Below are 21,687 nucleotides of genomic sequence, written 5' to 3'. Positions count from 1 at the left end.
CCTGAATATTCACTGGAAGGACTGATGGCTGAAGCTCCAATACTTTGGCTACCTGATGTGAAGAACTGGCTCATTGGAAAAGATCCTGCTGCTGGGCAAGACTGAAGGCAGGAGGAGAAGGGGACGGCAGAGGATGAGATGGTTGGATGGCATCACCGACTCGATGGACGTGAGTTTGAGCAAGTTCCGGGAGTTGGTGATGGACAGGAAAGCCTGGCGTGCTGTGGTCCATGGGTCACAAAGAGGTGGACACGACTGAGAGACTGAACTGAACTGAAGGAAGTAAGACAGCAAATGTGACCCACCCTTTGAAGTCAGTTAACTATGAACAGGGTGGAGATGGAAGGAAGATAGCCAGAAAGTAGGAGATGCTGGAGCAGGCTTACTCGCTGATGGGAAAGATCTGATTGGGAAAATATTCAGAAAAGTGAGGTCTCTGGTGTAGCAGGAAGGGATGGGATCCTGAGTTCAGGGGAAATGTGTTAGCCTTAGGGGGAACAGAAAAGGACTTCATCTCTGTGACACTAAGAAAGTAGGGAAGGATGGCTGAATTGCTACAGAAGTTTGAAAGAGTCTGGTCACTCAGCACATGGCAGATGCTCGGTAAATATTTGTTGACTTAATTGTTGAGTGGAAGACTTCGTATTTTCAGGCATTATATGCTGCAGTTTCATGTATCAGTTCCCAACACACCCAGATCTCCAGTGACAGAGATCTGCTTCTTAGTTTCTGTCACTCAGGGAACAGTCACTTCCACATCCCCACAGCAGAGTGTGTCATAGCTTGGAATTCTGTGCTTGCTAAAGAAATCCAGGTGTGTTTCCTTTATATAGCACCCATGTGTTTCCCATTAAGAAACTACCTGCTTTGTCATGCAATGATCTTCAAGGACTTCTCCAATATGTAAAGTTGTGACTAGAAACATATGCACTGATTAAAGTAAATACTTATGTATATATTCATTCTAATATATATAAATATTATATTATTTGTATTCATTTATAAATATACATGCTGCTGCTGCTGCTAAGTCGCTTCAGTCATGTCCGACTCTGTGCGACCCCATAGACGGCAGCCCACCAGGCTCCCCCGTCCCTGGGATTCTCCAGGCAAGAACACTGGAGTGGGTTGCCATTTCCTTCTCCAAGTATATGTTATACATATATGTATATATTTATGTACATTTATATATATTTCCTTCTCCAAGTATATGTTATACATATATGTATATATTTATGTACATTTATATATATTTCCTTCTCCAAGTATATGTTATACACATATGTATATATTTATGTACATTTATATATATTTCCTTCTCCAAGTATATGTTATACATATATGTATATATTTATGTACATTTATATATATTTATTGGAGAAGGAAATGGCAACCCACTCCAGTGTTCTTGCCTGGAGAATCCCAGGGACGGGGGAGCCTGGTGGGCTGCCGTCTATGGGGTCGCACAGAGTCGGACACGACCAGACCAAACACTATCTAAAGAAATATCTTGATTCCTTGCGTGCGACGGCAGCGGACAGCCGGGCGTCCGACCGGATGGAGAGCCCTGGTCTGGCGCGCGGGCCTCGGCGGCCGGGGCGGCGCTCGGCTGTGCCCCGATGCGGCGACGACCCCGCGGGCTGTGAGCCCGGCGCCCGCCGTCGGAGCCCCCCGCACCGCGGCGGGCAGCGCCCCCCGGGCAGGCGGCATGTGGCCCGCCGACTCTGGCACCTGGGAGCGCGTCCGCCAGCTCGCGGCGCAGGGCGAGCCGGCGCCCCGCGCCGGGGCACCCTCAGCTCGAGCGGATGGCGACTGCAGCCAGCCGGCGCTCCTGCGAGAGGAAGTGTCCCGGCTCCAGGAGGAAGTCCACCTTCTCCGGCAGAGGAAGGAGATGTTGATGAAGGACCTGGAGGAGTCGCAGGGTGGCAAGTCCTCTGAGGTCCTCTCGGCCACCGAGCTCAGGGTCCAGCTGGCCCAGAAGGAGCAAGAGCTAGCCAGAGGCAAAGAAGCCTTGCACGCACAGCATGCAGGATCTTCCCCAAGCAGGACCAGGGATTGAACCCATGCCCCCTGCAGTGGGGGCGCGGAGTCTTAACCACTGCCACCATCCGAGGCAACGATTTAAATTAAACCAGGGCTGGAGCCCGGGCAGATGTGGGAAAGAGACCATGGCTGCTGACAGGAACAACATTGGCTTTTCCCTCCCGTGGCCAGAATTCTGATGAAATGGGCAAGGGCAGCATCGTGATGTCATGATCCCCAAGAAGCCGTCTCGGCTCTGCAGAGCGTACAGGAAGTTGAAAAGAAGCCTGCCTGGAACCAGACAGAACCCAAGCCACAGCTCCTGGGCGCCTCTGAACAGACGGCAGCCCTTGCTCAGACTCGGGTGACGTGTGCTCTGTGCACACTCCAAAGAGCCAAGCCCACAGCAGTTTAGAGCAGGTGTTGGGTGAGGCTTCTCGGAGCAGTCCTACAGGTGGGGCAGCTCTCAGCCTCACACACAGCGGAGGAAAGCCTGCAGAGCCCAGCTTTTTTTGTTTGGTCATGCCACACAGTATGCAGTATCTTAGTTCCCAGACTAGGGATCGAGCCCATGCCCCTTGTGCTGGAAGCACAGGGTCCTAACCACTGGACCACTAGGGAAGTGTCCGGGAGCCAAACTTTATAAAGCACCAACTTCCGAGACACTCGACAGAGGCAAAAGCTGTCCTCTGGTAGCCTTGCTGGCATTTTTCTTTCTTATGGACAGCCTCAGTTATATACAGAAGTCAATAGAGTAACAAATCCTGTGAACCCTGACCTCACCTCACACCCTTCACCCTGTGGTCAACTCCACTCCATCCTTATCCACTTCCTCCTCCCTGAATTATTGTGAAGAAAATCCCAGCTCCGTGATGCCGTCTATAGATACTTCATTGGAAAAGTGAAATGAAAGTGTTAGTCGCTCAGTCATGTCCGACTCTGTGACCCCATTGCACGATAGCCTGCCAGGCCCCTCTGTCCGTGGGATTCTCCAGGCAAGAATACTGGAGTGGGTATCCCTTCTCTGGGGGATCTTCCCAACCCAGAGATCAAACCACTGGCTCAGACAATAAATTCTTCAGTATATCACTATAAAAGAGGAGGAATCTTAAAACATAACCACTAAACTATTATCATACCTAAAATAATGAGGCATCCAGTCATGATTCAGATTTCCAGTGGACTCAGATTTGTGTTTTAAACCTTGTTTGTTGGAGTGAGCATCCAAGTACAATGGACACAGGGCAATTAGTTGGATTTCTTTTTTAATATCTATTTATTTGACTCTTTGGGTCTTAGTTGTGGCGTGTGGACTGCATGGGCTTTAATAGTTGTGTCACCTTGGTTCTCTAATTGTGATGTGTGGGCTTAATAGCTCTGCAGCATGTGAGATCTTAGTTCACCAACCAGGGATCAAACCCATGGCTCCTGCATCGCAGGGCAGATTCTTAACCACTGGACCATGAGGAAAGTCCCTAGTTGGAGTATTTTTTTAATCTAAATATCCCTCTTCCTTTTTTTGTATTCTTGCCTGTTATCTGTTGCAGGGGCCGTGTTGTTTGTCTGGTAGGTCTCCTGCAGTCCTGGGTTCGCTAATTGCATCCCCATGGTGTTGTCTGCCATGCCCCTCTGTCCTTTGAAATCCCTGTAAATTGGTAGTTCACCTAGAGACTTGGAAGTTCCAATACTTTGGCCACCTGATGCGAAGAACTGACTCATTGGAAAAGACCCTGATGCTGGGAAAGATTGAAGGCAGGAGGAGAAGGGGACGACAGAGGATGAGATGGTTGGATGGCGTTACCAAATCAATGGACATGAGTTTGAGCAAGCTCCGGGAGTTGGTAGTGGACAGGGAAGCCTGGCGTGCTGCAGTCCATGGGGTCTCAAAGCATCAGACATGATTGAACTGAACTGGAGACTTGATCATTTTCTTGACTCATTTTTTGCAAGACTCCTTCAAAGAAGATTTTGGGTCCTTCCCATCGGGAGGCACTAGCTGTGTGATTGTCCCAGACCATTCAGCAGAAGGGCGGTGTTCTTGTCTGTCACCCCATCTTCGTGTGTTAGCTGGGATCCTTTATAAAGACACTCCCCACCATTTATCACTTGGTTACCCACTGGCACAGTTGATATAGGAAATACGGGATAACAGCTTGACTGTTTTCCCATTAAAAAAAGAAATATCTTTAGTTTTGGAAAATACATAATAATTACATCGACTTGGTAAAATATTATGACTACATTTTTGGAGTTGTTTTTTGACCCTGAGCCATGTTATTTTGAATATCTTTTAAAGGTGGTATGTATTAGGTGCTTTCTTTTCTTTATGGTTATTCTGCTTATCTTGCTAACTTCTTAAACTGGCTGTATACTTGTATACTCATTGCTTTTCCTTTTTATGTAAAGTCTACTACATTTAAGGCCTCGGGGATAATGTTTTCCATATCCTGTGGGTTTTAAGACTTTGTATTTTTGTTATCTTTCTTTAATGATGTTGTTTTTAAATGCCATGTACTCAGTGAGTGATATAAACACATTGTAAATTTCAGTTTTCTAATAAAAAAAAAAAAAGGTGGTAAGAACTCACCATTTGATAGTTTTGAACAGCCAAATGTTAGGAACCAAGTCTGTTGCTTTTTCTTATCCAGCTTCTGTCTTAAATCTTTTTACAGTAAATTACACGATCTAATGATATCTATGAGATACAGTCAGGCAGTCCCTGAAAGAAGCATAATAATGGAGTTGACACTTGTGGATGTGGGAAGGGCAAAGGCAGGACCACACTGATGTTGACAGCCTGTTGCTGAGATTAGTGTCCCATGGAGTGCTTCTATAGCAGTGATGAACGTCCTCCTGAAAAGGCTTCTATCTGGAGGCACTCTGATTTTATTTGTTTTCCTCTGTCAGTGTATCACCGTTGCTTTCAGCTAAGAAATTTAAATAAGCTGCTGCTCTCTGACTTACACGCATTACAAACATCAGGCTAGCTCCTGCCACTGACCACTGGACATCAGTATCTCCTCCTCACCTCACGTGAAAAAGTCGTTTCCTTTTCAAATGAGCTAGACTTCTTTTTAGGCCATCTTTTCTACTTTCTTGATACTTGTCATTTTCTTAATATATTTAGAATATAAGGTTGGAGCACAAAAAGCTGCTATTGCTACTTTAAAGGAATGAAAACAGTTAATTTGATCGCCGAAGAATTGATGCTTTTGAACTGTGGTGCTGGAGAAGACTCTTGAGAGTCCCTTGGACTGCAAGGAGATCCAACCAGTCCATTCTAAAGGAGATCAGTCCTGGGTGTTCATTGGAGGGACTGATGCTAAAGCTGAAACTCCAATACTTTGGCCACCTCATGCGATGAGGTGACTCACTGGAAAAGTCTCTGATGCTGGGAAGGATTGGGGGGAGGAGGAGAAGGGGACGACGGAGAATGAGATGGCTGGATGGCATCACCGACTCTATGGACATGAGTTTGAGTGAACTCCGGGAGTTGGTGATGGACAGGGAGGCCTGGGGTGCTGTAATTCATGGGGTCGCAGAGAGTCGGACACGCCTGAGCGACTGAACTGAACTGAATTTTTTTTTAAACTTAATTTTTTTTTCCTTCAATCACACTCCCTGACTTATTTTTAGTGAAATGGTGTTTAGTGGAGTTATTGTGATATACTCTCTGCTAGACTTTAATCCTGAAAATACTTGGCCATTTGTTAACATCCAAGAGAAGCAATAGTATTCAAATTTGACTGTATAGGTCAGTTTATTTTACAAATAGCTGATGCTGTCCTGGAAACGTGAGGCCCTGACTGGTTAATAACTGACAGACTCCTCAAGATGGGTCATAGATGGGATGTAAATTGAAAGAAGCAGCTGATTTTGTGTGAATCAGTCTTCAAATAATTAAACTCTGCGTGTGTGGTGGGCTTGTGTAAGATTTTCAGAATGATCTTAAATAATATCCTGCTAAGAAACGGTTGTCATAGGATAAATATGATAGTTTCTCTTTTAAGCTTTACTAACATATGTCGGAAGAATAACGGTAGTCTTCAAGTTCCTAAATAAGAACTTGTAAAGAGTACATGGTGGAGAAGGCAATGGCAAGCCACTCCAGTACTCTTGCCTAGAAAATCCCATGGATGGAGGAGCCTGGTAGGCTGCAATCCGTGGGGTCGCTATGGGTCAGACACGACTGAGCGATTTCACTTTCACTTTTCACTTTCCACTTTCACACATTGGAGAAGGAAATGGCAACCCACTCCAGTGTTCTTGCCTGGAGAATCCCAGGGACGGGGGAGCCTGGTGGGCTTCCGTCTATGGGGTCACACAGAGTCGGACACGACTGAAGTGACTTAGCAGCAGCAGCAGCAGCAAAGAGTACATGAGTTTTTGTGCTTTTAAAAAAACATTTTGTAATTAAAAAAATTTTTAATCCTTAAGTAACCATAGCTTCCCAGTGGTGTGCAAAAAAGTTTTTTAATGTTTGACTTCTTGTTAATAGGTCACTTCTCTACATAAATGGCAATCTTGGTGTTTGACTAAGCCTATTACTTTTAGCATTGTTTTACTTTGAAACAATCGCCAACTGTAGAAAAGTTGTACAAACACTTTGTATCTGAACTAATTGAGAATAAGTTGTTGACAAAATGCCATTTCCTTTCAAATGCAAGAACATTCTCCAACTTAATGATAAATGACCATCAAAATCAGAAAACTAACCTTACCATTATCTAATTCTTAAACCCCATGCAAATTTTGCCAGTTTTCCCAAATGTTTTCTGTTGTGAAAAGTTTAGAATCACAGTTGAGTTATCTCCAGTCTGAAATAGTATCATATTTTTTTCCTTGACTTGTGATGGTTTTGACTCTTTTGAAGATTACAGTTATTCTGTAGAGTGTCTCTCTTTGGGCTTGTCTGTTGTTTCCTTCCAGTTTGACTCAGATTATACATCTTTGTCCGGAGAAGGCAATGGCAAGCCACTCCAGTACTATTGCCTAGAAAATCCCATGGATGGAGGAGCCTGGTAGGCTGCAGTCCGTGGGGTCGCTAAGGGTCGGACACGACTGAGCGACTTCACTTTCACTTTTCACTTTCACACATTGGAGAAGGAAATGGCAACCCACTCCAGTGTTCTTGCCTGGAGAATCCCAGGGACGGGGGAGCCTGGTGGGCTTCCGTCTATGGGGTCACACAGAGTCGGACACGACTGAAGTGACTTAGCAGCATACATCTTTGTCAGGAATATCACAGAAGTATTACATGTGTTCTCTCTCACTGCATGACATCAGTTTGCCCCGTGACTGATAATGTGCATTTTGGTAATTTCATTGAGGTCAGACTTCTCTTCTTTGCAGTTACTATTTTCCCTTTGGTATTAATGCCTTTGTTTGGAGGCATATTCAGTTCAGTAAAACTATGTAAATATCTTGTTCTTTATCATTTATTTACTTCATTATATCAGAGTGGGCTCATAGTTTCCTATTCAATGGGTTATAATGTTACTATCGTTTAATGCCCAGATCATTCCAGATTTGATCATTGAGACTCCTTTCAAGCTGACCGATGCATCCTTTTAATATGTCTCCCATCATTCATTGAGCACTTCCTTGCTTTCCAAGCTCATCTTGTCCTTTTCATGCCCCAGCCCTGGAATCAGCCATTTCTCCAAGGAGCTCTGGTTCCTTTTGGATAAGAATGGTATTTAGAAGCCAAGATCTTGATGCCATGTTTTCATTATTGAGAGTGGTACTGTCCCTTTCAAAACAATATTGTATATGTTTTTATTTATAGAAAAATTTATAAAACTTAAATCTTTGACATATATACATACACATTCAGTCTTTTTTGAAGTTTTATATGTATTTTGTTGGTTTTATTTATATTTTTAGGTGTTAAAAACCATGAATTCATACCAATACTTCCAAATTCATTCCGGTACTACAGGGTTTATTCCAGTTTTCTCCCTTTCCATGGTGTAGCTCCCTTCTTTGACAGAATAAATCTGACTTCCATTATTCTTAATATCTTTCCTCATTTGGTCAGTTTTCTGGTATGTGACAGCCTTTCCCTGCATGGATGCCTTCCTCACCCGATTTGGGCTCCAACATCTTGTTCTGAGTCTGCTTCCCATGTGGAAGCCTCTTCACCACATTCAGGCTCTGCTGCCCCACACCAACCCCCTTTTCACTGTATGAACACCTCCTCACCATGCTGAGGCTCCGATGCCCCATGCCAGCTGCCCCTCTGTGCGGACGCCCCCCTCACCGTGCTGAGGCTCCGATGCCCCATGCCAGCTGCCCCTCTGTGCAGACGCCCTCACCATGCTGAGGCTCCGATGCCCCATGCCAGCTGCCCCTCTGTGCGGACGCCCTCCAGCCACGCTTGGATTCAGACTCCCGACCTCGGGCCCCTCCGTTCCCCATGAGAACCCTTCTCAGAAATAATCTTTAAATGAGTCCCAAGCATAAAAATGGAATTAGACCTCTGTCTGACACACTTTGGGGAAACTGGAATCCCAGAAGCAGAAAGATGAAAGAAAATCTTAAATTTATAGAAGATGTGTTTATAGAGGTCAGAAGGCAAAGGAATATCTTCAAAATTCTGAGAGGAAGTAACCATCTCAAATTTTATATCCAGTAAACTATACTTTTCAACAGCATTAAGTTTGAGAGATTAAAAGATTCTTTTTGAAAGTTCTCAGGAAGCATGAAATTGAACACATAAGTGAACAGGATGTAAGAAGAAATGGAGAGCATAATAGTGGATAACTTACAGGTGACTCCAAGAAACAACCACTGTGTAAAACAACGTAAGATGCCACTTTAGTCAGTGGAAGACGCTCAGTCGTGTCCAACTCTGTGACCCCATGGACTATACAGTCCATGGAATTCTCTAGGCCAGAATACTGGAGTGGGTAGCCTTTCCCTTCTCCAGGGGATCTGCCCAACCCAGGGATCGAACCCAGGTCTATTTGGGGGAGGGTTCTAATAAATAAGGTCAAAATAATGTGTTCTTAATTGTGATTAGTACTAAGATCCTGTTGTTCAGCCGTAGGATAGAGAAATTTGCACTCTAAGCCAAGTAAGCATGTCTCAGAATGTAAAGGACAAACACTAAAAGGACACAGAGAAAAAACCCAAATACTTCCAAACTAACAGAGAAAGATAACGGAGTCTAAAGGAACAGTTAGATTATTAGAAGATAAGAAAAAAGAAGGAAGCAAAAGACAATCACTATAAGCAGAAAGCACAAAATAAGATGACAGATATCCAGATTTACCTGATATAGCAATAAATATAAACAGATTAAACTCAACAGGAAAATGACAGAAATTGAATTTATAACATAGATGAAGGGTTTACTGCTCTACATAGGCTCTCAGTGAAAGCGCTGACGTAAGCTCTAGTGAGCAAAATTTAACATGAATAAGGATGCAGAAGAAATGTTGAACAAGGAAATGGGTAAAAGACAAGCATAGAAAAGAGTGGAACTCAGTAATTTTAAACCGTATTTTATGTACCACCTACGGTGCAGTTTTGTGGAATGTGTGAAGCAAGCAGATGAACTCCTTGGTTATATGACTGTTTTGCTTTGAAGCTCATTCTTGGGTTCATTAGTTTTCTACCTGTGGTGCATCATGATTTCCTGCAGAACCTCACACTGAGTTCCAGACTTTCATGATTTCTTTTTTGCTTCCCTGGACAAAAGCAAAAATCAAACTGCTCTATAGCAACTCTCTTTTGATGAACTCTTCTGACTTGTCTCTAGATTTATATTTTAAATCTGCCCAACAAAAATTGCATTTTGTAGCACACACTAGGCATTTATCTTAATTAACGTTCCAGTCTCTCTCACATGCTACGTGAATAATCACTGTTAAAATAAATTTTTCTTTTTGATCTGGGCAGATTAAGAAGAGTAGTTAGTACGTAGCAAGATTGAAACAGAAAAGATACAGAAGTAATGCATACAGTACTTGGTTCATAACCAATAATAACTTTTACCTATTGACTGTAGAGTCTCAGCCAGGACCCATTTATATCCCTGTATCCACTTGGCATTTAAGCCAGTCATCTTCTGTCCCCTGGACTGACCTCAACAGGGCCCCTGAAATTATATTCTTGTGTGTGTGTTTATGTGCATTTCTTCCTGTCTCCCTGCTTCCCTTCCTCTCCTTCTTTCCTTCAACAAGGAAATGGCTTTTGAGAGCAAAATTCTAAAGAAGGATTATAACAGAGAAAGAAGAAATACTAGACTAATTTGCTTATCCCACTCTAGTCTGTTGCAAAACATATCGAAACATTAGAATATATTGGCAGAAAAATAAATTACAATTAATAAATTGGTTTCAACATTATTGTGTGAATGCAATTAAGGTTTGTGATAGAAGTAGCAAATATTTTATTCCTCTGGTTCAGTTCACTTACACCCGGGAGCCTTCTGTACATGGGTTTCAATAGTGTGGAGCTGGTATTAACAGTTGTTTCTGTCTTCCCAGGACCCCTTCTTTACTCTTCATCTGAAAACAGAACCCACTGCTCCGCACAGATGTGGGCACAGCAGGTGATAACCTGAGCCAGAATCCCTTTTCCCACAGGATGACAGTGCAGTGAAGCAATTTAAAAAGTGTGTGGGGGGGGTGGTGGCTCCTGATAGCTTTACTGTGCTCACTCATTAGCTGTGTGACTTTAGACAGATTACTTAGTCTCCTTGTGTTCCAATACTCTGATAATTAAAATCTGAGAAATAATCTCACATGGATGTTTATAGCAGCCTTATTCATAATTGCCAAAACTTGAAGCATTCAACTAAGTTAATCAATAGATAAATTGCAATGCATCCAGATAAAGGGATATTAAAGCACTAAAGAGAAATGGGCAATATAGACAGTAATATTGTGTTAGCAAGTTCAATGATTATAAGAAACTAGATCTTAATTAGTCCTACCACAAAAAAGAAATAATTATGAGATATGATAGAGCTGCTAACTGTCACTACAGTGGCAGTTATATTACAATATATAAATGCATCAAATCAACATCTGAACACCTTAAATTTACAGAATGTTATATGTGAAATATATTTCAATAAAAAAAAGAACAAAGAAATAAGCTATCAAGCTATGAAAGGACATTGAACCATCTTAAATGTGTATTACTAAGTGAAAGAAGCCAATCTGGAAAGGCTACATACTATATAATTCCAACTATATGACATTCTGAAAAAGGCAAAACTATGGAAACAGTAAAAGGATCTTTGGTGGCCAGGGGTTGGAGAGGAGTGAGTGTGAGAGGCAGTGATTAAAGGGGAGTTAAAATAAGCTTCGCGGTGTGTACCGATGGAGAATACCTGAGGAGGGACTGGCCTTTGTAAGGGCTGATCCCTTGACTGCAGTAGGAGGGGAGGATGCAGTGGTGGGCTCAGATGAAGCTCAGTGTTCAGAGTAAGAGCTGACATGCAAGGTGGGTACACCGGGCAGGGCTTCCTAGGCAGGAGGGGAATAAGTGCGAAGACAAGGAAGCATGAACAGTGTTCCTTACTTGAGAAATACCCTGGGCATATCTGAAATAGAGGGTTGGGAGGTGGGCAGTGCTGGTGTTGGTAAGGGGTGGTGGGAGAAGCTGATGAGAATCAGCTCATGGAAAGTGTACTTTGGAATGATTTCCCTTTGCAACAGAGAACAAATAGAGGTTTTTAAATCTTGAACTAGTTTGGCTTTATGTAATTTTAGAAAATTAGAGATCTTAACCTGGGATGGATTGCTGGGAGAGACTGCTTAGGAAGCCATTACAGTGATCTGGGGGAGATGGTGAGGATCTGAACTAGGGCATGGAAGTGGAGATGGAGAGGGGAGGATGGATCTGGGTGTGCCATGAAGAAGTAGAACCAGTAGGCCTTAGTGACCATTCAGTTGTAACTACTGGTCTACCAGGTGACTTTATGGAATATTAACTGTTTGAGGTAACATCAGACCTCTAGTTCTAATGACTGCTAATTAGTGGTGTGAGTCCATCAAGGAGAAGATCAGGTCCATGGAGGAAGAAGAAAGAGCTCAGTTGGGGAGCTTGTGGTACGTGTAGGCTATCTTGGTGAATATGTCTGGTGAGCCTGTCTGGGGATGCGCCTCCAGAGGGAAACTTCTCTTTCCAGGGATGCCCAACTGGGTCTGTTATTGTTTGATTCTGAATTTTATGCAGCTTTGCTTGTTTGGATTCAGATTATTTCATGGTTATACTGAGTAAAACAACATGAAAAAAATATTACTCCCAAAGTTTGATAATACGCTATCAGGATCCTAAAACTATCACTGCTTTATGATTCAGTCATTCTGCAGTCTACCCTAAAGGAAAAAATCCTAACAAAGATTTACCTGCGAAGATGCTTTGAATCAGTTTAGTTGTAATGGTGAAAACAGAATACAGTATACATAGAAAATAAACTAGAAGGTATATAATTGTGGTGTGTGCGTGCTAAGTTGCTTCAGTCGTGTCTGATACTTTGACCCTATGGACTGTAGCTCGTCAGGCTCCTCTGTCCATGGGATTCTCCAGGCAAGAATACTGGAGTAGGTTGCCATGTTCTCCTCCAGTGGGTCTTCCTGACACAGGAATCAAGCCTACGTCTCTTATGTCTCCTGCATTGGCAGGCAGGTTCTTTATCACTAGCGCCACCTGAGAAATGAGACTCTAGATAATGACCTTATTGGTGATTTTTATTTTCTTCTTTTTGAGAGTCTGTGATTTATAGATTTTCTAAAATGAGCATGCATTATACTCTCTGACATGGAAAAAATTTGTAGAAATGTATAAAATATCCAACAATAGGTAAATAGTAAATTCTGCTATACCTGTAGGATATGTGGTTATGGAGCTATTTATTTTGTTTTAGAAAAGTTTTTAATGAAGAAAATGCTTATAAAACACTAATGATCAGCTCTATGATTATATGAGGATATATATCTCTGGAAAAGTTGGCATAGGCTAGGGGTGGTGGGATTGTGGATGCTCATTTTCTCTATTTCCAAGTTTCCACAGTGATTTTTATTATATTTCTTTTCATCTTTTTAAAAAAAAAAATTCTGGTTTCTGTAGGGCTTTTTGCTTCTTTCTTCTATTTTTCTTGAAAAAGTTTGTTATTTTTTTCCTTTTCTACCACTGTAGAAACTACAGATTGTGTATGAATGGTTTCCTTTAAGTGTTTAACATACTCAGTTATAACTTTCCTAACAAAGTTGATTTCTCCCTTTCTTTGCCCTTTTTCTGATGTGATGAGGATCTTGACATGTTCTAAGAGTCCACCAAAGATAGCATGCCACATCTTGTTTAGTTTTCCACTCATTTTAACACTAACAAAATGGTTTAAAATTTCTTACAGTAAGTAGTTTGTTTATTAACATATTTTACAGCTTTTGGTTCTGTATTAGTTTATTAGGGCTTCCATAACAGAGTTCCTCAGATTTTAAACAACAGATTCATTTTCTCACGATTCTGAAAGCCAGGATTCCAGGGTAACCGTGTCCACAGGGTTGGTTTCTTCTGAGGCTTTTCTCCTCGGCTTGCAAACGGCCACCTTCTGTTCATGTCCCCACAGGGTCCTCCATGTGTGCGTGTCTGTGTCCAGAGCTCTCCTTATAAGGGCACCAGTGATGCTGGATCAGGGTCCACACTCGTGACCTCATTTTAACTTAATTACCTCTTTCAAATACAGTCATATTCTGAGGTCCTGGTGGTAAAGACTTCAACATATGAGTTCGGAGGGGAAGGGAGGACACATTTCAGCCCATAACCATATTCTCCTGCATGGGTTTAGTTCCCTTCTCTCTGGGAAGTTCTTTAGCAAAGATGTGTGGGAAAGAAACTGTGTACATCTCTGTACATCTGAAACTCTCTTCACTTCCTTCAACCTTAAGTAATGTTCCTAAATATAATGTTTTAGGTTGACTGTTATTTTCCCTTAGCACCATGAGAATCTTTATACATCCATTTATAGTGTATTTATTGAGTCCCTGTACTGCGTCAGGCACTGTGCTATTCCAGGTACTGGGGATACACTAGTGAACCAGGGAGCATTGAGCTCCAGAGGGAGGAAAAGCGTTTGTGCAGTTGTGTGAACCTAAGTTTTCATTTCTCTGGGGTAAACTGCTAGTGGGAATGCCTGGGTCACATGGAAGCGTGTGTTTAATCTTATAAGAAACTGCTGAAAATTTTCCAGAATGGTTGTACCGAAGGGGACGACAGAAGATGAGATGGTTGGATGGCATCTCCGACTCAATGAACATGAGTTTGGGTAAACTCCAAGAGTTGGTGATGGTTAGAGAAGCCTGGTGTGGTGCAGTCCATGGGGTCGCAAAGAGTCGGACACGACTGAGCAACCGAACTGAACTGAACTGTAGCATTTTATGTTCAATGTATGAGATTGATTGCTTTTTAAAGTTTTAAAGTTTCTATATCATTCTGTTTTGAACTTGGGTGAAGTATTGTCTAATTCACTAATTCTCTTTTCTGTTGGCTTTAGTCTAGAGTTTATCTAGTTCATTAAACTGGGTTTTTTACATGTATATAGATTTTTCTCCATTTCTAGATCTTAGTTGATCCAACTTACTAATTTTTGTTTTATTCCTACAAGTTTAATATCATAATTTCTTATTGGTTTTCTGGAAGCTAATTCTCCTGTTTATCTCTTTGAAGACTCTATAATTTGTGTTAAAGTCATTTTTGGATGACTTTCTTTACTTTCCCTAAATGGAATTAATCTTCTTAATAAACTTGGTTAATTCCTCATATAGTAAAATTCTGGGTTACAGACTCTAAGTAGAAGTTTATTTTTCATTCTGACCTCACCCCTTTCTGACTAGTAATTTTATGTTGCCTCCAACTAGACTTTTGTAGCCAGAGCTCAGAAATGGTTCTTAAATTGCCCCCCTTAAGGTCCCTGACCAGGTTGCAGTGATATTGGATGTATCACAGATTAGGTCATCAGACCACTAGGAATCTTGACTCAATCTTGTCATGGGCTACTTTAGTCTTTCCTACCCCCAAGGAGTCAAACTCTCAGTTACTTCTGGACTATTAAAAGATACTTTTGGGGAAAAGATAAAAATATGACTCTCATACAGTTATAAGAATGAATATGCATTAAAAATTTATTCTATTCTTATGATATAAAGGAACCAGGCACATGTTTTATCCAGTTAAAAGGAAAAGTCAAAATATCACAACTTTATATGGAGGAAAGAATGTTAAGGTGAATTGCAGGTAGAAATAAAACTGCTGTATGGGATGGGGTGGGGAACTCAATTAGATTACTACCAGATTGGACAAAATTTGTGTACCTACCAATTACCTATAGTTTACAAATAGTTCCAAAATGGCTTCAAACCAGCGAACAGGGTTTTAATGTGATAACTTGAAAAAGTGGGCTGTACATTCTTCACAATAGCCAAGGCATGGAAACAACCTAAATGTCCATTGACAGACCAATGGATCAAGATGTGGTATATATATATGCAATGGAATACTAAGACATTTCTCCAGAGAAGACATACAGATGGCCAACAGGCATATGAAAAGGTGCTCAACATTGCTAATTATTAGAGAAATGCAAATCAGAACTACAATGAGATATCACCTATTACTAGTCAGAATGGCCATCATCAAAAAAGCTGCAGACAGTAAATGCTGGAGAGGATGTGCAGAAAAGTCACCCCTACAGTGCTGGTGGGAATGTAAGTTGGTGCATCCACTGTGGAGAACATTATTGGAGGTTACTCAGAAGACTAAAAATAGAATTACCATATGATCCAGCAATTCCACTTCTGGGAATATATGCAGACAAAACTATAATTCAAAAAGATACATGCACCCCTGTGTTCACAGCAGCAATATTCACAATAGCCAAGACATAGAAACAACCTAAATGTCCATCAGTGGATGAATAGATAAGACATGATACAAATATATAATGGAAAATTCTCAATCACAAAAAGAAAGAAATAATGCCATTTGCAGCAACATGGGTGCAACTAGAGATTACCATACCAAGCAAGCCAGAAGGAGAAAGACAAATACCATATGATATCCTATGTGGAATCTAAAATATGACACAAATGAACCCATCTACAAAGCAAAGTTCCCAGGTCGCGCTAGTAGTAAAGAACCCGCCTGCTAATTGCAGGAGATGTAAAAGACTTGGGTTCAATCCCTGGGTCAGGAAGACCCCCTGGAGGAGGAAATGGCAACCCACTCCAGTATTCTTGCCTGGAAAATCCTTTGGGCAGAGGAGCCTGGCAGGCTATAAAAAGAAAATCACTAATACTCCCCTCCCCAAGGAAAGTGTGGTATAAACAGTGCATCATTTCCCATTGAAACCCTTTTCCTGCAGCATAGAGAACCTTGGTGGACTCCCTACTTGACTGAGTCTTGCTTATCACATTGTTTTGCTCTTGGTGTGGCTACAAGGGGAACATGTATTCTTTTTGAACATGGAGCACAGGTGTTGCTTAAGTATTAATTTATACTGTCTTGAGTGGGAATTACATCTTGTTTTACTTAATAATAAAGATACATAATCTAAAATATGTTAAAACTCTCAAAGCAATCTGATCTTGATAATTGGCCCACCATGTGATCATTATACATTTCCTTTCCACTAACACCTGCCTCCCTTTCACTTTGAAGCTCAAACAGATCTTTCTCATGTTAGTGCTGTTTTCCTTTTCTTGCTAAAGCCCTGGCTCTTTTTCTTTTCTTTTTTCTACTGGCATACTTGCCCTTTTCTTTCTCTTACAACCCATTTCTTCCTGAAACTTCCTCTTCCTGTCAGAGATCATGGCAGTTAGTGTATCTTGAAGCTGGGATTCCAACTTGGTTCTGATGGCAAAGCCATCACACTCAACCATCATGACCCTGCAGAAGGACTTAGAGCCTAGGCATGGAGGGAAAGACAGGGTCTGTTAGGCAGAAGGGAATAAAGAAGGCATTTCTTTTTTTTTTTTTTTTGAACAGAGGAAAATTTATGCGTCGAACCTGGACTGGTCACTTATGATAATATACATGCTACAGTTCCATTCTCTCCAATCATTCCACCTTCACCCTCTCCCACAGAGTCCCAAAGACTGTTCTCAATGCCTATGTCTCTTTTGCAGTCTCTTATACAGGGTTCAGGTTACCATTTTTCTAAATTCCATATATATGCGTTAATATACGGTATTGATGTTCTTCTTTCTGGCTTACTTCACTCTGTATAATTGGCTCCAATTTCATCCACCTCATTAAAACTGAATCAAATGCATTCTTTTTGATGGCTGAGAAATACTCCATTGTGTATATGTACCAAAGCTTTCTTATCCATTCATCTGCAGATGGACATCTAGGTTGCTTCCATGTCCTGGCTATTATAAACAGTGCTGCAATGAACATTGGAGTACATGTGTCTCTTTCCATTCTGGTTTCCTCGGTGTGTATGCCCAGGAGTGCGATCGCTGGATCATATGGCAGTTTAAAGAAGGCATTTCAATACGTCAGTGGCACACAGCTCATCTGGCTGGGGCCCAAATTCCTGCTGAAAGAGAATAATAAGTGATGGAGCCGTAGAGGGGAGGGAGCCTGTACTGCTCAGGTGAGGCCCACAGACTATACCTGACCCTTGTTGATACTTTGTGTTGTTCAATCCTTATATTGACTCCACAAGACCCACACGATACGGGTATCCCCACCTCAGGCTTCAGAGAACAAAAGCACAGTCCTATGACTTATCTGTGATCTCCTGCCATCGTAAAATACCAGTCTTTTCAACTTTGGGGTCACTGTGCTTTCTATCAGTACTCTATATAAGCTATTGAAGTCTTCAGGGTTTTAAATGAAGTGGTTAGAATTGTATTTAGGAAAAAGATGCGACCTGATACTCAATATCATTTGAAGGTAGTAGCCCTTGTTCAGCACTAAAATTGGGATTTCAAAATGATTCTATGCTGAAATTTAGAAGTAGGGACCCAAAAGCCACAGAGGGTCTGCTGGAACCCAGCTACTCTGAAGTATGGTCTTCACACCTATAACTTGAGTATAACCCCGGGGCTTATTAAAAATGCAGATTCTCATCCACGCACCTATGGACACCTTATCTTCGACAAAGGAGGCAAGATATACAATGGAGAAAAGATAACCTCTTTAACAAGTGGTGCTGGGAAAACTGGTCAACCACTTGTAGAAGAATGAAGCTAGAACACTTTCTAACACCATACACAGAAATAAACTCAAGATGGATTAAAGATCTAAACGTAAGACCAGAAACTATAAAACTCCTAGAGGAAAACATAGGCAAAACAGTCTCCGACATAAATCACAGCAGGATCCTCCATGACCCACCTCCCAGAATATTGGAAATAAAAGCAAAAATAAACAAATGGAACCTAATTAAAATTAAAAGCTTTTGCACAACAAAGGAAACTATAAGCAAGGTGAAAAGACAGTCTTCAGAATGGGAGAAAATAATAACAAATGAAGCAACTGACAATCTCAAAAATATACAAGCAACTCCTGCAGCTCAATTCCAGAAAAATAAACGACCCAATCAAAAAATGGGCCAAAGAACTAAACAGACATTTCTCCAAAGAAGACATACAGATGGCTAACAAACACATGAAAAGATGCTCAACATCACTCATTATCAGAGAAATGCAAATCAAAACCACAATGAGGTACCATCTCACGCTGGTCAGAATGGCTGCTATCCAAAAGTCTACAAGCAATCAATGCTGGAGAGGATGTGGAGAAAACGGAACCCTCTTACACTGTTGGTGGGAATGCAAACTAGTACAACCACTATGGAGAACAGTGTGGAGATTCCTTAAAAAACTGGAAATAGAACTGCCATATGACCCAGCAATCCTACTGCTGGGCATACACACCGAGGAAACCAGAATTGAAAGAGACACATGTACGCCAATGTTCATCGCAGCACTGTTTGTAATAGCCAGGACATGGAAGCAACCTAGATGTCCATCAGCAGACCAATGGATAAGAAAGCTTTGGTACATATACACAATGGAGTATTACTCAGCCATTAAAAAGAATACATTTGAATCAGTTCTAATGAGGTGGATGAGATTGGAGCCTATTATACAGAGTGAAGTAAGCCAGAAAGAAAAACACCAATACAGTATACTAACGCATATATATGGAATTTAGAAAGATGGTAACGATAACCTTGTATACGAGACAGCAAAAGAGACACAGATGTATAGAAAGTCTTTTGGACTCTGTGGGAGAGGGAGAGGGTGGGATGATTTGGGAGAATGGCATTGAAACATGTATGCTATCATATGTGAAACGGATCGCCAGTCCAGGTTCGATGCATGATACAGGATGCTCGGGGCTGGTGTACTGGGATGACCCAGAGGGATGGGATGGGGAGGGAGGTGGGAGGGGGGTTCAGGATGGGGAACACATGTACACCCCGGGCGGATTCATGTCAGTGTATGGGAAAACCAATACAATAAAGTAATTAGCCTCCAATTAAATTTATATTTAAAAAATGCAAAATCTCATACCCCTGCCTCAGACTTACTAGATCAAAAATCTCTGGGAGTGGAGTCCAGGAAGCTGTGCTTTTAACAAGCCCTGTTTATTTAGCAATGGACAATATTATGGTGTCCATAATTATTAGGTATGCAGAAACTAGCTGATTATTAGGTATGCAGAAGCTTGAGAAAGCTTTGATATTTTTCCCTGGGCACTTTACCTGCTTTCAGCATTTCCTGGTTGTCTAATGACTGCCTCTAAAATGATTTCTTCAATAGTAGTACAGAAACTTCATCAGCACATTAAACAATAAGTACTTTATGAGCAATGTATCATCATTGGCATCTAGGAACCTGACTTATAAATTGTCTTTAGCATTAAATTTAACTCTGGCATAAAATTTAACTTGCCTGTGAAGGTGGCAGTGTATGGAAAAACATTTGGGAGGCTATACAGCAAACCACTGTGAAAGAAAAAGTTATTCATGACACTTGTTAAGGAATGTGAGGTAGACTTTATTCAGGGGGACTGTCATGGTGGGGTTTTGATGTCGGGGAGAGAGATTGGGCTCACCTCTGCATACAACAGGGAAAAGTAGGGATTTGTATCCAAGGAGCAAAGTTGGGCATACGTTGGGGGGAGTGGTGGATGGGAAATTACTAACAGGATAGGGTGATTTTTTGCTAAGCTGACCTGGCAGGATTCTTGTTGCAGATTGGGTGATCAGATAATACCTGGGGAATGGTGGAGGCTGAGGAATTTGATCAGATACTGAAGGCTGTGTAGGGGGGAGGGGTGGCTAAGCTAACTTGACAGCATTCTTGCTTGACTCCTAGAGGACATGCACAGGTTGGGATTTAGTCAGGCTCAGAGGATCCCAACTAAAGTTTGGTCCAGGAGCGAGTCTTCGTCACCTCTACTCTGATTATTTTTGGGGAAAGTTGGGGGACTGTGAAGAAGTAAAGGGAGGGGCTTTAACTTTGACCACCTACATTTAAAAAACATTTTATAGGACGGTAGTTGCTACCTTCCCCTACCTTTTATATTATAGTCTTATACATGGATAATCATTTATATCATTACAGGTTCTGTGTGTGAAAGTGTGTGGAAGCCTGAAATTCTATCAATCAGATCTTTATAGTACACTGGTGCCATCTGATGGTAAGCTTTCTTATCACTTCTTTGATTTCCCCAGGCTAATTTTTCATCTTTCTAAATTAAGTGAGAAATGTGAGTTTTGAGCAAAACAGACTTTTCTTCTGTTGCCCTTTCCACTCTTCCCGCATCAGAGTTCAGTTTCTGCCTTCTCTGCTCCCATAAGATCTCTGATGTCTTTTGGCAAACTCCCATCCCAGTAATCAAAGGAGTTAGAGATGACTTGGAAGTAGTTTCTGCCCTCAGTAAATGTTTACCTGGAAGACTCTAAGCGGACAATTATAACAAAGTGTGGTACACCCTTAATAAAATGCTAATAGAATGGTGGGGGGAATATGTTAACTAGTATAATGAAGGCACTATAAGAGTGAGACAAATTATTACAGGAATTCAGAGGGTTATGAATTCCATATTTACATATTCCTTCCATAATTTTTATTGTTCATAATGTTTAATAATAATTTTTAAGTTATTTTTAAAAGTACATTTTATCCATCCTCTTACCAACATTTTTTTTCTTAACAGAAATCACAATTAATTATAAACATGGCCTTCCTTTGATAACACTTACTTTGCCATCCAGAAAAGAGCGCTGTCAGTTTGTAGTCAAGCCAATGTTATCAACAGTTGGTTCATTCCTTCAGGACCTACGAAATGAAGATAAAGGTATCAGAACAGCTGCCATCTTCACAGCAGGTATATATATCTATTTCCAACTTTGTCTTTTTCTCTTCTTTTGAACTTGTTTCTTTACTGTCTAGAAAATTATTATATAATAAATGGTTGGTCTTTACTGAGTCCTTCATTTTTGAACATGAGTAATATAAAAAAAGATGAACTCTAATGGAGAAAAAAGAAATGGAATAAGTTTAATTCATATTTTGGTTATTTATTTCATAAACCTAGCCCCCAAATTTTTCTCTGAGAAAATTTTAATGGCATAGTAATTAGCATCTAGTTTTCTATAAGAACGTGAAGAATTAGAAAATGAAATGC

The 21,687-nt window shown here is 41.2% G+C and overlaps 1 protein-coding gene across 3 annotated transcripts in view; it reads left to right on the top strand.

Moving 5' to 3' along the window:
* MCUB (mitochondrial calcium uniporter dominant negative subunit beta) overlaps nucleotides 1–21,687 on the top strand; it is a 99,551-nt gene that overhangs the window by 59,356 nt on the left and 18,508 nt on the right. For all 3 annotated transcript variants that reach the window (XM_088836179.1, XM_055434796.2, XM_088836178.1), the window contains exons 2-3: nucleotides 20,622–20,697; nucleotides 21,217–21,387. In XM_088836179.1, coding sequence (XP_088692305.1) covers nucleotides 20,622–20,697; nucleotides 21,217–21,387 — 247 coding nt within the window. The remainder of the gene's footprint in view (nucleotides 1–20,621; nucleotides 20,698–21,216; nucleotides 21,388–21,687) is intronic.

The sequence above is a fragment of the Moschus berezovskii genome, chromosome 5 (assembly GCF_049115385.1).
Source record: "Moschus berezovskii isolate FMDL1 chromosome 5, NW_MosBer_1.0, whole genome shotgun sequence".
Lineage (NCBI taxonomy): Eukaryota > Metazoa > Chordata > Mammalia > Artiodactyla > Moschidae > Moschus > Moschus berezovskii.
Note: the sequence above shows the minus strand (reverse complement) of the source record. Positions and strands in the feature narration are given on the sequence as shown.